The sequence below is a fragment of the Orycteropus afer genome, unplaced genomic scaffold, assembly GCF_000298275.1.
Source record: "Orycteropus afer afer isolate SDZICR_OR568_19922 unplaced genomic scaffold, OryAfe1.0 scaffold00171, whole genome shotgun sequence".
NCBI lineage: Eukaryota > Metazoa > Chordata > Mammalia > Tubulidentata > Orycteropodidae > Orycteropus > Orycteropus afer.
In genome coordinates, this window is record NW_006921758.1 from 3971446 (window position 1) to 3987425 (window position 15980).

A 15980-nucleotide genomic window follows, 5' to 3' on the forward strand; every position below is an offset into this window, starting at 1 on the left:
GCTGCCCTTTAGCTCTGGAATTGAACCCACACCTGTGGTTTCCAGCCAAACAAAGTACAGGCATGTGAGTTAAACATTTACCTCAAGTAGACACACACTCTGGAGAGAACAATCATGGGAGAAGGAAGGGCTGCTTACGCACAGGGAGACAGCTCCGGGCAGGAGAGTATGGAGGGATGGACACTGGGAAGAGGTAACTATGGGGAGGAAGTGGGAGGGGAGCTGCTGCATTGTGGTAAATGGTGAACAATGACATGAGACAAAGTATACGTGAACTGCTGTGTGGAAAGTGAATTTGCTCTGTAAATCTTCACCCAAATCACAATATATAATAATTAACAAAAAAAAGAAGTTAGTTATAAAGCATTTTGTATACACACATATTTTTAAATTCCTCAATCAAGAATGTATTATTTCTATAACTCCTAGATATAAGTTTAATTTTAATTGGGAAAAAAAAAAAAAGATACTTGGTATTTTTAAGTCTACTGGTATATTAAGCAAAACAATAGTGCTAGAAGTTTAAATGTAAAAATTAAAGAGGCCCCTGTTGCTTATTCCTCATCCAAATCCAAAATATTTTTTAAAGTAATTCAATACACTTGCTAAAAAAAAAAAAAAGACTTGAGTTAGTCAAACTATAAAGCTGAGAGTTTCAAACTTGGAAGACACTAAACACGCTAGTCTATGTTCAAAATAATCAGTTAATCCACCTATTTTTTTCCCAATTAACAAGGGGTAAGTATATCAGCGTATGTTGTTGTTGTTGTTAGGTGTCATCGTGTCGGCTCCAACTCATAGCAACCCTATGTACAAAAGAATGAAACACTGCCCGGTCCCATGCCAGCCTCACAATCTTTGCTATACCTGAGCCCATCATTGCAGCCATTGTGTCAATTCATCTCGTTCAGTGCCTTCTCCTTTTTCACTGACCTTCCACTATACCAAGCATGCCATCCTTCTCCAGGGAATGGTCCCTTCTGACAACATGACCAAAGTAGCAGATGATATCTGGCCACTCTTGCCCCCAAGGAGCATTCTGGCTGTACTTCTTCCAGGATAGATTTGTTAGGTCTTTTGTCAGTCCATGGTACTTTCAGTATTCTTCACCAATACCACAACCCAAAAGCATCAATTCTTCTTTGGTCTTCCTTATTCACTGTCCAGCTCTCATGTGCATATGAGGCAACTGAAAACACCATGGCTTGAGTTATCTGCACCTTAGTCTTCAAAGGTGCACCTACTCAAGCCATCTTACTTTTTCAAAACTAAGATGTGTGTATATGTATATATATGTGTGTGTATATATGTTGTTGTTGTTGTTATGTGCCCTCAAGTTGGCCCCGACTCACAGCGACCCCTCCTTGGGTTTCCGAGGCAGTATCACGATGGAAGTAGATTGCCCCATCTTCCTTCCGAGGAGTGGCTGGTGAGTTTGAACCGCCAGCCTTCTGGTTATCAGTCAAGTGCCTTAGGCACTATGATATATATATATTTAAAAATAGAATCAATTTGATTAGAGTCATGGACAATTAAAGACATGGATAACAAAGCTTGATTGGCTTAACTGGGTTTAGCTTAACAGCTCTAATATCACAGTTTACGTAATTGCCCATTTAAACTTTAGAAGATGATGATTAAGAACAAAATGCTCTTTTTGGATAGTGTATAGCCTATAATGAAGTTTTGTTTCCAGACTGTTATGGATTGAATGCATCCCCCCACAATATGTGTTGTAAATCCTAAACCCCTATTACCTGTGAATGTAATCCTATTTGGGGATAGGACTTTGTTGTGTTAATGACACAATGTCAGTGTAGGATGTGTCTTAAATCAATCACCCCTGAGATATAAAAAGAGCAGATTAGGCACAGAGAAGAAAGCAAAAATGGAAGGGGGAAGATACCTGCCCCGTGATCACCAAGGAAAAGAAGCTGAGAAGAGACAAGGACCTTCCCCCAGACCAACAGAGCAAGAAAGCCTTCCCTTGCAGCGAGCACCCTGAATCCGGACTTCTAGCCTCCTGAACTGTGAGAGGGAGCTCTGGTGGCAGAGTGCCTGAGGCATTTGACTGCTAACCAAAAGGCTGGTGGTTCAAATCCACCAACCATTCCTTGGAAGGAAGACTGGGCAATCTACTTCCTTAGTGATACCGCCTCAGAAACCAAAGGAGGGGTCACTATGAGTCATATCTGACTCTACAACAGTGAGTTTGGTTTGGGAGCTCTGGTAGCATAGTGCTTAAGGCACTTGACTGCTCACCCACCAGAAGGCTAGTGGTTCAAACCCACCAGCCACTCCTCGGAAGGAAGGTTGGGCAATCCTACTTCCGTAGTGATACTGCCTCGGAAACCCAAGGAGGGGTCGCTATGAGTCGGGGCCGACTCGACGGCACATAACAACAACAACAACAACAAGTGATACAGCCTCAGAATCCCAAGGAGGGGTCGCTATGAGTTGGGTCCGACTTGACAGCACATAACAACAACAACAACAACAACAACAAACTGAGAAAATGAATTCTGTAAAAGCCATCCACTTGTGTATTTGTTACAGCAGCACTGAGAAACTAAGACATGCTCTTTTACAAAGTCCCACTGCTGGAAATACAAGATGTGAATACTATTTTAGCCACAATATTTTAGTAATATTTACTATTAAATATTTACTCTTACAATACAGAGATATTTTAATAGCTTATAGTCTTCATTTAGATATATTCCTTCTATCCTGTTCATTTAACATTTATTGAGGGAAGGAGAAATTGCATGTTTAGATGTCTATGCTCAAGTGTCAATATTAAAAAGAAAATAAGAAACTAAAAAGAATTTTTCTAACATGTCAGGATTTCATTCATTAATTTATTTTTTGTACCCTTTACTATTTGTAGAAGGGGTAAAGTCAATTAACAACAAAAACAAAAAAACAAAAATCAAAAGCAGCCGGGGATACAAAAAGAGTCAGTAGCAAGTGGTCAGGTCTTATGCTACGTACTCATATTAACTTGGTACAAGGCAGAACTTAGGAGCCCCTGTTTTCCTCCATCTGGAAATCTGAAATAATTTTGAGGTAGATTTTTCACTGGAGAAACATCACAGTCAAAGATGTATAACAAAGTGAAGTATCAGTGAAAAGCCAGTGAATTTTTAAAACAGAAAACATGAGGGGAGGGTGATAACATGTAATTAGAATATATCACAAAGTGAATAGTAAAAGCAAAAAAAACCAAGTTTTCTTTATGTGACATCACCAATTTTCATAAAACACACTACTGAAGCCATTTATTTTATTGTCTTGATATTTACTGTAATAAAAATAGAACATGAAAGGATTCAGTGATTTTTTTTTTTTAAATGCCTGAAAAGTAAATAAAAAATATAGGTTATGGAAGACCTGCTTGGAACAGGGTTGTTTGCTTGCTTTTCTTTCTTTTTTTATTTTAATTCAGTCATTCAGTCATAATTCAGTCATAAAATATTTGGAGTACTTACACTAACCCAGGCACCATTCTAGACACTGGGAATATAATAGTGTATACTACCCTATTTTCTGCCTATTAGTACATACTGAGGCCAACACAGTATGGTAATTCCCTTTAAACAATGAAGTACCTGGGTGATTAATATGCTCAGCTGCTAACTGAAAGGTTGGCAATTTGAGTATCCTCAGAGGCACCCTGAAAGAAAGGCCTGTCAATCTGCTTCTGAAAATTAGCCACTGAAAACCCCATGGAGCACAGTTCTATTCTGACCCACCTGGGATTACCATCAGTCAGTCTACTCAACAGCAACATTTTTTTTTTTTTTAAACTATTAAGGAAAGAGAGATGAGAAAGCAATTAAATAATAACTCTATGTGTGATTGCTATGAGTAGGAATGGATTCAATAGCAACAAGCAACATCTTTTTAACACATTTTACAAGTACTTTTACAGTAGTGCCGGTTACATAAGAAAAGTTCAATGTGTATGTGATGAATAAGTTAAACAGTGAGTGGTTAAGAACACGGGCTCTGAAGGGATGTGCTCAAATCAAGGCTCTATCACATGATAGCTACGTGTCCCTGGGCAAAATCCATACCCTCTCTAAGCCTCAATTTCAGTAAAAAGGAAGTAATAGAAACAGTAGCTACTGAGACGATTGTTGGAAAGATCAAATATAAACCAATTAACACTGACTAAATGTTAACTATTTAAATAATAAAATAGGAATGGTACTGTTCTTTATTGCCTTCGAGTTGATTCTGCCTCATGGAAACTCCACATGTACAGAGCAGAACTGTGCTCCATAGGGTATTCAAGGCTGTGACCTTTCAGAACCAGGTCACCAGGCCTTTGTTCTGGGGTGCTTCTGGGTGGGTTTTAACTGCCAACCTTTTGGCTAGTAGTCCAGTGCTTAATCGTCTGCACCACCCTGAGACTTCTCAGAATGGCAATTAATAAATAATACACACATACGCGCATGCGCGCGCACACACACACACACACACACACACGGTCATTTAATCCTCACACTGAATTTGTTGGAAGGAAAATTTATGTATGCTTCTAGATCTTAAAGGGTCCAAATGCCACAGGTGTCTAATTTGTATACATTATGTAAGGCAATGGCACTATGGATGTGAAAATTTTCAGTCACCTCATATGAATGTGAAAGCTGTGCAATGAGTAAGGAAGACGAAAGAAGAGCTAATGCTTTTGAGTTGTGGTGTTGGCAAAGAATACTGAAAGTACCATGAACTGTCAGAAGAACGAAAAAATCTGTCCTGGAAGAAGTGCAGCTGAATGCTCCTTGGAAGCCAAGAATGGCCAGATTTTGTCTCACCTACTTTGGTCACGTTGTCAGAAGTGATCATTCCCTGGAGAAGGATATCATGCTTGGTAAATAGAGGGTCACTGAAAAAGGGGAAGGCCCTCAATGAGATGGATTGATACAGTGGCTGCAATGATGGGCTCAGGTACAGCAAGGATTATGAGAATCACGCAGGACCAGGCAGTGTTTCGTTCCTTTGTGCACAGGGTTGCTATGAGTCAGAGCCAACTTAACAGCACCTAATAACAACAATATATATGCATTGTATACACATGTAGTTATCCCTTAAAATACAATAATTATAATATACAGGCACATAATAATAACAACAAAAAGTGAGTAGATAATTTTCCTTTGGTTCAGAGACATTATATGAGGAATGGCCAAAGAGAAAGAATGAACAAGTGAATAAACAGGCCTAATAAAATCTAAAATCCAGCAAAGTAAATGTCATAGTCTAATGTCAGTGGAATTAGCCTCGAATGAAGTCATATTACATCTAACAGAATGAACAGGAAAAGCAACCATGGTGTTTACAACAGTTATTTCAAATCACAACTGCCATTTTGAAGGGTAGTTAAAATATAGCAGAGGCCTTTCATTAATCATAAACCCATATCCTAGAAATGAAACTAAAGTGATGTTTATTTTCCACAAGTATGTTAGGGAACATTTTAAAAATTGTTTCTGAGGTGTACTTCCTGATCACTGAACCCATTGTGGAAAATCAAGTTCTCATAAAGGCAGCTCTAACAACTCTTTATTAACTGGATTAAAAAAAAAAAGCAAACTTCATTCCAGAATTTTCCTTGACTGCTAACTATTCAAGTTAATATACAAAGTTTTGCAACCTTCCTTGAAAAGTATCGTTAGCTTTTATTCTGAGGAGGCCAGAAAAGTATGCCATGATTAAGTCAAATAATTGTTCTGAACAATATAATCTTCAAGGTATCTTCCAGCCTTGAAAAATTCCAATCAGGCAGCTGCAATTTTCTTTACTCCACCCTGGGGTATTTATTTGTGGAAGAAATAAGGAAGAGGGAAGAAAAAAGAAAGGGTCTTCCAAATTCCTCCTGCAGCTTCAGAAAAAGTTAATTATGTTCAAATCCATGTATTTTAACTGAGGGCCTAATATATAAAGCATGTGAACCATACCAAGATGAACGTGACCTCATCACTGGCTCCACGAAGCTTTTCATCTAACATAGCAGGAGTTGCTCTGGGCCAGATCTAGCCTAGCACTCAGCCTGTTTTTTTAACTTGTTTTACTAGGATGTAGCTATGCATTTATGTATTGTCTATAGCTCACCTCACAATATATAATGGGAAAATTGCTCAGCTGCAACAGAGACCATCTGGCTTGCAAAGCTTAAAATATTTTTTATCTGGACCTTCACAGAAAAATTTGGTAACCTCTAAAATAGAGAATAACACGTATTTCTATTAACTTTCCAAATTCAAAGAATCTTAGCGCTAATAAAAATTTGGAAGATAATTACAACATTCTTATTTTACAAGCAAAGAAATTATGGCCTTTGGAAGAGATGAAGGTTGTAAAACAGTTAATTAAAGGGGAAAATGTCAATGATAGATCACATACTATATGTCAGGTACTATTTTAAAGAATGACTGGAATGAGAAAGTTGGAAACAAAGAAAAAGCATTGGTAGGTGGAAAACATGCCCTTGGTGACAGAAATGATGCCACGAAATACATGATAGAACTTTGCACAACCAACAGCATATTCACTGCAAATACTTTTTTTTAAAGAACCTAGGGAGCTCTGGTGGCACAGTGCCTAAAGCATTTAACTGCTAACCAACCATTCCTAGGAAGGAAGGTTGGGCAATCTATTTCCATAGTGATACCGCCTTGGAAACCCAAGGAGAGGTTGCTATGAGTCAGATCCAACTTGACGGCAGTATGTTGTCATTGTGTAGATGGTGATGAGACACATGAAACTCATCAGACAGAATACACAGGAATCAAATCAACTATCCATGTGGAAAGAGGCGATGGAGAAGCTCAGTATCATCAGTCAGAACAAGGCCAGGAGCTAACTATGGAACAGACTACCAACTGCTCCTGTGCAAGTTTAAATTAAAGCTGAAGAAAATTTAAACAAGTCCACGAGAGCCAAACTATGACCTTGAGTATATACCCCACCTGATTTTAAAGACCATCAGAAGAAAAGATTTGATTAACTGAATACCAGTAACCAAAGAACACATGAGTTGTAGGACATTATACATGAAGAAAGCAAAAAGTCATTAAATTAAAAAGCCAGGAAAGGAAGAGAAGACCAAAATGAATGTGGAGGAGACTCTGAAACTTGCTCTGGAATGAAGAGTAGCTAAAGCAAGTGGAAGAAATGATGGAGTAAAAGAGCTGAACCGATTTCAAAGGGCAGCTCCAGAGCACACAGTATTGTAATGAATTGTGTGAAGACATGGAGCTGGAAAATCAAAGGCGAAGACAACGCTTGGCATTTCTCAAAGAACTGAAAAAAAAACCTTAAGCCTTGAGTTGCAATATTGAAGGATTCTATGGGCAAAATGGGAGCTCTGGTAGCGTAGTGCCTAAGGCGTTTGACTGCTAACCAGAAGGCTGGCGGTTCAAACCCACCAGCCACTCCTCAGAAGGAAGATGGGGCAATCTACTTTCATAGTGATACTGCCTCAGAAACCCAAGGAGGGCTCTCTATGAGTCGGGTCAAACTCGATGGCACATAACAACAACAGCATGGGCAAAATATTGAATATGGGTGAATCCCCAGTATCTGCTGTAATGGCTATTTGTTGGGTTTTGATTCCTCACCATCTATTCTTCCTCATCTTCAGTAATAGCTCTCCAATTTTTCTCTTGGTGGACCTCTCTGTCAAGTGTTAATATATAAAGGGAGAGCCAACTATAATATATAAATGGAGGGTCCTGGTAAAAATGTGCACCAATCCCTTACCCTGCTTTATTTTTCTTAAAAATATTTATCATCACTTGATACAGGATAAATTCGTTTGTATGTTGCTCATCCGTACATATAATATCACAGGTTCCATGAGACTAGAGACTAGCCCTACTGCTGCTGCTATAAACCCTGGTCCAGAAACTAGAACAATGCCTGGCACATAGTAAAACCATACCAGTTGCCACTGAATCGATATCAATTCAGTGACCCCATGTGTCAGAATTGTGCTCCACTGGGTTTTTAATGGCTGTGATTTTGGGAAAACAGATTGCCAGGCCTTTCCTCTGAGGTGCCTCTGGGAGATTTCAATCCACCAACCTTTCAGTTAATATCTGAGTGCTTAGCCATTTGTGCCACCCAGGGCCTTCTTGACACATAGTAGGTAATCAATAAATATTTGCTTAACAGCTTATCTTTTTACTTTTTGCTTATCTGACACATGCAACCAGAGTTATAAATGGTAGCTTTGTTCTCAGTTAATCTGTTAATGTGATTTTGATCTCTAGTTCATTTCACAAAAATTGTATTTTACTATATCACTTCTGCCTGGATCCATTCACTTCTCTCAGTCCTTCTCAATTTACACCCTCTTTAAAGAGATGAGGAGCACAGTGTCTAAGGCATCTGACTGCTAACCAGAAGGTTAGTGGTTCAAACCCACCAGCCACTCCTTGCAAGGAAGATGGACAATCTACTTCCATAAAGACTTACCACCTTGGAAACCCAACTGGGGTCGCTATGAGCTGCAATCGACTTGATGGCAGTGAGTTTGTTTTCTTTTTTGGCTAAAGAGGTGAAAATGTTCAAAAGTCTGAGCGCCTCACAAAGACAGGGACCAATGTTGTACTCATGTTGGTATTACCTTAGCCGTGATGATGCAAGTGTTTACTGAAATGAACCAAATAGTCTAGTTCCTCCCTATCTCTCCTTTGCACACTTCCCATTACATTAGTGCTATCTTCTGGGTGCCAGCTCCTATTTGCCTAGCACCACCCACAGCTTCCTTTGGATTAAAACATTAACAAAATTAGTAAATTTATACTTTTTGAGGGAGTATTTCCTTGTTAAATAATGCTTGTTAAATGAAAATCATTTATTTACTAATATATTAATATCATTTCCTAAACCATCTTTTTGCATATCAAAACCCAATCATCAAAAAGTAAAACTAATTTAATTTCTATAATAACAAATTCAAGTGTAATTAGGTTGATGGTATTGTGTGTAAATTCATTCTTGGCACAGAATCTTACCCTCCCTTCTTTTATGAATGGCATCAGCTTGTAACTCCTGGCCAATTTGGCATATGGTACTATCTCTAAATAATGCACAATTAAAACTGTCCTTAGGGCAGACAAGGTTCCAAAGGTATGATAAAACCATTTATAAGCATGTCATAAACTAGCCCTACACCTTCCCACAGTCTCTCACCTATGTAGAGCTTTCTAGATTATGCTGACTCACAGGCAGATAGCACAGAGTATTTTGCAAAGGTCAAGAAAGGATCTCCAAACTGAACTTGAAATTAGGAAAGCCCAGACACCCCACACTGTTCATGAACCTGATGCTTCCCTAATCAATCAACCCCAAAAGGTTAGCAGAGGTTGAGCAACAGGGGAGCGCCAAGCCTCTGTCTGAAAGGAGTACACATATTACCGCCGACCCTTCACGGGGGTGGACTCTTTCACCTTCCCCTGCGATATTAATATGGATGGGGGAGACGGTTGGTAGGGGGCAATCAATCTACCGCTTTACAGATGGGCATTCTAAAGGGCGGGGACAGGAACTGTCCTAGGTCACGACTACCAGTGGCTAATGAACAGGAGCTGCAGCCCTAGTCCCTCAGCTCTCAGCGAGGGCCCTGACAGTCACCCGGGACCCTGCACGCCCCTTCCTGGAGCTAACACCCTTCACGAAAGCCCTCAGTCCCTCGCCTCCCATGCCCAGCCAGGCCTCTCCTTCGCCTCCCCTGCCCTTGCCCCTTCCCGCTCATGCGCACCTCTGGAAGACCCCCGAATCCAGGGCTGCACGCAGAACCCAGCCAATGAGCGGGACCCCAGCCAGGTGCTTAATGTTCTTCAGTGGGATGCCCTTGCTGCCGCCCCGGGCCAGAATCAAGGCCGCCAGGTGAGGGGGCTTCTCTACACCTCGGCCCTGGCCGCCGCGGGAGTTGCGCTGTAGCTTCGGTGGACGGCCCCGGGACGGCCGTCCCCTCGGGTTGGAGACAGAAGTAGTGGCCCCCTTCTCCACTGAGTCCATTTTCCTCCCACGCCTCTTCCCCAGCTTCTCCACATCCGGGAGCTCTTCCCTCGCCACCTCAGCGCGGCGCCGCTGCTCCCCCGCCTGCCCGCTTGCGCGTGGGCGGCTGCTCCTGGCCCAGCCCACTTGTCACGCCCCCCGAGGGGCATGCCGGCAGTTGTAGTCCGTGGCTGCCTCTCCCAGGTCGCTCAGACCATTGGGCTCTAAAAAGGCGAAACAAAGGCTAACGCAAATCGTGGAAGTTCGGAGATGTCGGGAGGAAATGCGGTTTCTGGCGTACTTGATATTGTCCTCAGGGTTAGAAAATAGATTTATAAATTATTGCTCTTTTCCTGAAGAACTTTCCCACTTAAAAATTTTAATGAATTTTAACTGCACATTCCAACGCACATTAACGCAACTTAATTTTGTATTTTAAAAGTTATGTTTTAAATCTACCTCTTTTTCTTATAGTCCTGCTTCATTTATTCCAAGATATTACTGACCACCTCATTCTAATGTCCTCCAGGCACCTTAAACTCAGCATTTACCTACCCTTCTAGTGTAGTGGATGTAGACACCTGTTGCTTTTTTTTTTTTTTTTTTGTATTTGCTGCCAATCTTTTCCTGTTAGGAGTTGTCACTTCTCTCACTCTTTTCACTCATATCCTCTGCATTGTAGGGATGACTCAAGCTGGTTGAAGTGCTTGATCTTCCTGAAAACAGCTGTGGTCTAGGGTCAGGTATATGACCAAATATAATTCACTTTGGAGCCCTTTCCAGAGACTCTGAGAAAGAAAAGGAGCTTTGGGATGCAAAAAAACTATGTAACCTGTGATCTTAGAGCAGTGGAGGCATGGGCATTTGCTGGTCTGAAATGGGCTGGAAGTCTGGTGTTCACACTGTAGAAAGTGCAAAGGTTTGCAGGGAGTAGAGGAAAAGAAAGGAGCTCTGGTAGCATAGTGCCTAAGGCACTTGACTGCAGTTCAAACCCACCAGCCACTCCTCAGAAGGAAGATGGAGCAATCTACTTCTGTAGTGATAATGCCTCGGGAACCTAGGGAGGGGTCGTTATGAGTCCGGTCTGGGTCTGACTAGAGGGCACATAACAACAACAACAGAGGAAAAGAGCCCTGATGACATTACTTGAATTTCTTGGTCTGCTGAGAGGTTGAGGAACTCTGGTAGCATAGTACCTAAAGCATTTGACTGCTAACCAGAAGACTGGCAGTTCAAACCTACCAGCCACTCCTCAGAAGGAAGGTTGGGCAATCTATTTCCGTAGTGATACCACCTCGGAAACTCAAGGAGAGGTCACTATGAGTTGGATATGACTCTATGGTAGTGGGTTTGCTTTTCGGTTGCTGAGAGGTTGAAATGTATGAATATAAAATATAAGTTTTTATATTTTGGTCCAGTATCCTATAGAAAACTTAACACACCTTTTGTCCTTCACCACTTTAGCAAGCGTATACCCAGAAGTAGAGTGTCTCTCATTCTGTCCTAGGTGGAGGCTACAAAGAATGGAAGGAGTGGTATTGCCTTCCTTCTCAGTGAGGGTAAGAAGGCCTTAGTGTTTCTCAGGCCTGGGTCTCTTTGAACAAATCTTTGAAGCTGTGGTCCTAGGATAAACACTGGAACTTTGAACACTCTGTGCCTGTGAAGTAGCTGATGGTCCAGCCTTTCCTGTGACTGGTTCTCGGAGAAGGTGCTACACTCATAGACATAGGGAAGGATGGCTATGAACTATGAAAATGACATGGCAGAGGCATATGACCTCTTCTAACTTCATGAGGGTGAGAGAATCACCATCAGTATAAACTCAAGGCTGATTTCTGTGAAAGGGAGGAGACATACCTCCTTTCTCCAATCTTTTTACCAATTCTGACACTATCTGTCCCACCCACAGCACTTTCTATGTGTCTGCTAGGTTTGATAATTCATTGCAATGGCCGGCCAGAATTCAGAGGCAATGTTTATGATTATGGGGTTTATTAGGGAAGTAACAAAATACAGTTCAAGATCAGAAACAATTCAGGATATAGTTCTTCTGTCAAAACAGCTCTTCTCAGCTAGGCCTTTCTCTGGTCCTTCCACCCTCTGGCCCTCAGGCCTGTTACCCTCAGGACTCTTTGGCCCCTTTGGCTGGCCTGGTTTCAGCCTTTCTCAGTAAAGTATTACAGAGCTCTTTAGTTCTGGCAATAAATGTCCAGAGGGCCACCACTCCAGCAACAAGTTTGCTGCCTGAAAGCACTCAGCTCTCTTACTCCATGGCCTGGGACTCCCATCCATTATCTCCTGCCAGTCTCCTGGTTCTACTGCCTCTACTGCCACCATTTCTCTGCTATTTGCTTCTTGCCATCTCTGGTATTACAGCTTTCTGTCTCCTGGGTCTAGAAGGTTCCCAGTGTCCAAAGGACATACTCCGCCCTTGTCTCTTTTTGATGGTATTTAGGTCCCCCCTTTCTGCCTCCTAGATGGCTCATTTTAAACCTAGCAGGATGGCAAAAGTGACCAATCCTTTCGTTAGGGTTCCATACACTTTATTTGCATGATCCCACCCACACAAGGGTGCTATGCACCTTATTTACATTATTAGCAAGCTATCCCATTGCCTTGGTGGACTATAAGCACCTCATTTGCATAATCCCAAGTCATTTGGTGGGAGTTACAAACACTATGGTTAGAAAGTCCATATTAAGTAATTTACTGCACCACAGGATAGACATCAATGAGTTGCCTGGAGAGAGGGCCAGGCATCCTTTGGATAGGGGACCAGGAGGAACCATCCAGAACTAAAGGCCAAGTGGTCAATTTACCCAAGCACACGGACACTTTGAACATGATTTGAAGTTTCTGTGCTTCAGAGGCACAAACTCTGATAGTGGCTAAGACACTTGACTGCTAACCAGAAGGCTGGCTAGTTCAAACCCACCAGCCACTCCTCAGAAGAAAGATGGGGCAATCTACTTCCATAATGATACTGCCTCAGAAACCCAAGGAGGGGTCGTTACGAGTTGGGTCCGACTCGACGGCACATAACAACAACAACAGCAACAACTTGAGAAAGACACCTACTGCTTCCAACACACAAAAATACTCTTTTCTCCTCTCCACCCTAATATAGTTGCCATTCTCCACAATTCCCTAGAGGTCGATAAACTCTCACGAGGAGTTTAATTGCCTAGGGCATGATGGTGCCTTACCAGCTGGGGAAAAAGCAAGTTATCAAATCAAATTACATCAAATGCAATTACAGTAATTTGTGTAAATGTCATGAGACCTTGAACTTCTCCAGGACAGAGACTGTTCCTTCTTTGCAATCCTTTCAATAGTGTATGCTCAGTGATGCTGGTGAATTGCATCACATACTTCTTTTCCAGTCTCTGCCCATACACATACATTATATATACAGTTATAACTCTATGATAATAAAGTATTTTGTATTCTTACAGCACAATTAGAGTCAGGGCTGACAACTGGTTGATCTCAACTGACAGAAAAAAGAAAGGAAGGAAGGAAGGAAGGAAGGGAGGAAACCAGACAAATAGAAACAGGAAAACCAGGATGGAAATGGAGAGAGGCTGACACATTGAAGAGATTTGCAACTGATGTCATGGAACAATTTGTGTTTGAATTATTGAATAGAAAACTAATTTGCTGTATAAACTTCCACCTAAAGCACAATGAAATGTTCCAAAAAGAAAGAGAGAGACAGAGGTGGAAAGTAAAATAATGTTAGGGAAAAGTGGATATAATAGTTTGATAAATACTTTTTCAATGAATTTAGGCTCATTTGAGATACTTTTTTTTAGAATGGATAATGACTGTGTCAAGAAGAGGAAGAGTTACTGTTAACTTGTCTTTGTTTGAATTACTTTGGCAGAATAAAAATAATCATCCACAAGCAAATATTTGGAGTCATTCCTTTAAAAATGAGTGTGAAATGTTTCTGCCAAAGAGTAATTCATTTCTATTTATAATGAAAAGGTATATCTTTATATTACAAACTTATTTTTGATTCTGAATATGAACAAGCTCAAAGGACTCTTCACTTTTGCTCATTCATTAATTCTTAGGCATTTATTGCATTCTGCATGTTATACACTGTACTATGCTAGATATTGTTGTTTTGTTGTTGTTATGTGCTGTCGAGTCGGACCTGACTCATAGTGACCCCTCCTTGGGTTTCCGAGGCAGTATCACTACGGAAGTAGATTGCCCTATCTTCCTTCCGAGGAGTGGATGATGGGTTTGAACCGCCAGCCTACTGCTTAGCAGTCAAGTGCCTTAGGCACTATGCTACCAGAGCTCCTTATGCTAGATATTAGCAGCACCAAATCCAGATGACATGACACGGGGCTTAGAGTTCTGGTGGGGGAGACGTGTGAGTGAACCTCCTAATACAGAAAAGGATGATGGTTTGTGCTGTGGTTGAGGTGGATGTGCTGAGGTAAGCAAGCACAGGGGAGAAAAAAATAGGTTAGAATGAGATTCTAGTTGGCTAAGATAGACTTTTTTATTATTATTATTTTTATTGTGATTTGGGTGAAAGTTTACAGAGTGAATTCATTTTCCATATAGCATTTCATACACATCTTGTTTCATGACACTAACTGCAATTCCCCACAATGTAAATCTGTCTTCCCACTTCCTCCCCATAGTTACCCTTTCCCTGTGTCCTTCCACGCACTCTTGCCCTCCGAACTGTCTCCCTATGCAAACATTGCCCTTCTGTTCTCCCATGATTGATCACTCCAAGGGGTGTATATACTTGGTGTAAATGTTCACCCCATATGCCTGTCTTTTGGCTGGAAGCCACAGGAGTGAGTTGAGTTCCGAACCTGAAGGGTAACTAGGGGTTGCAGTCTAGAGGGTCTTAGGTTCTATCAGACCAGTAAACCTGGTGTTTTTCTTTCTTTCTTTTTTTTTTTATGATTTTGAGTTTAGTTTTTAGTTCCACATTGTTCTCCCACTCTATCCTGGATCTCCTGCACTGATGGCTTTCCAAGTGGTTGACATTGGTAGCCAGGCACCATCTACTTGTTCTGGTCTCATGGTCATATACACTGAGAATTGCATGGTCTACCACGCAATTGGACTAATTGTTTTCATGCATCTTTGGTTTTCTTCGTTCTTCTTTGCTCTGGAAGAGGAGAGACCCATTGTTGCATCTGAATGGACGCTTGTAAACTTTTAAGACCCTAGTCGCTACTCACCAAGGTAGAATGTAGAAGAACGTTTTTGTGTAGTATGTTATACCAGTTGAGCTTGATGTCCCCTGCAACCATGGTCCTGAGCCCACCGGTCCAACTACTCACTCCCTCAGGGTAGCTGACTGTGGCCAAGAAGCCACCACAACCTTGCCCCTTGTCAGCTCTACTATGTACCTGGGCATTCTTGCAACACATACAAATATGCATGTAGAAACATGGTCTGCTGACCCTATACATGATCATGGGCACACTTTCCCCTGCTTAGACATACCTGATCGTTCAGCCTGTCCACTCATCTATTTACCCATAGATCAATGCTGGCCATCAATGACAATACAATACTGAACATGCAAAAGGGTCCATCTTTGTTCTCTGTACCTCCCGGATACCTCTCTCTGTCTTCCTCTTATTGCCACCATGTTGATCACTCATTTTTGGTACATTGCCCTTCCCTTTACCCCAATAAATACTTGTCTCTACCTATCTAGCAGTGTTCACTCTCATCCCTGGTAACCAACAAAGAAAGCTTCCTTCCACATAATAAACCTTTCCTTGACTTTCTACAATAGTGAACTAATACAATATTTGTCTTTTTGTAATTGACTTATTTCACTCAGCATAATGTCCTTCATTTTACAGTCCCACCAGCAGTGTATGAGAGTCCCAATCTCTCCACATCCTTGCCAGCATTTGTTATTTTCTGTCTCATTGAACTTTGCTACTAGTGCTGGAGCAAGATGGTATCTCATT

General features: G+C 41.3%; 1 protein-coding gene across 1 annotated transcript in view; it reads right to left on the reverse strand.

The window, feature by feature from the left end:
- CMAS (cytidine monophosphate N-acetylneuraminic acid synthetase) overlaps positions 1–10035 on the reverse strand; it is a 23761-nt gene extending 13726 nt beyond the window's left edge. Inside the window, exon 1 of the mRNA XM_007946779.2 lies at positions 9776–10035. Coding sequence (XP_007944970.1) covers positions 9776–10035 — 260 coding nt within the window. The remainder of the gene's footprint in view (positions 1–9775) is intronic.
- Between the last annotated feature and the right edge of the window lie 5945 nt (positions 10036–15980).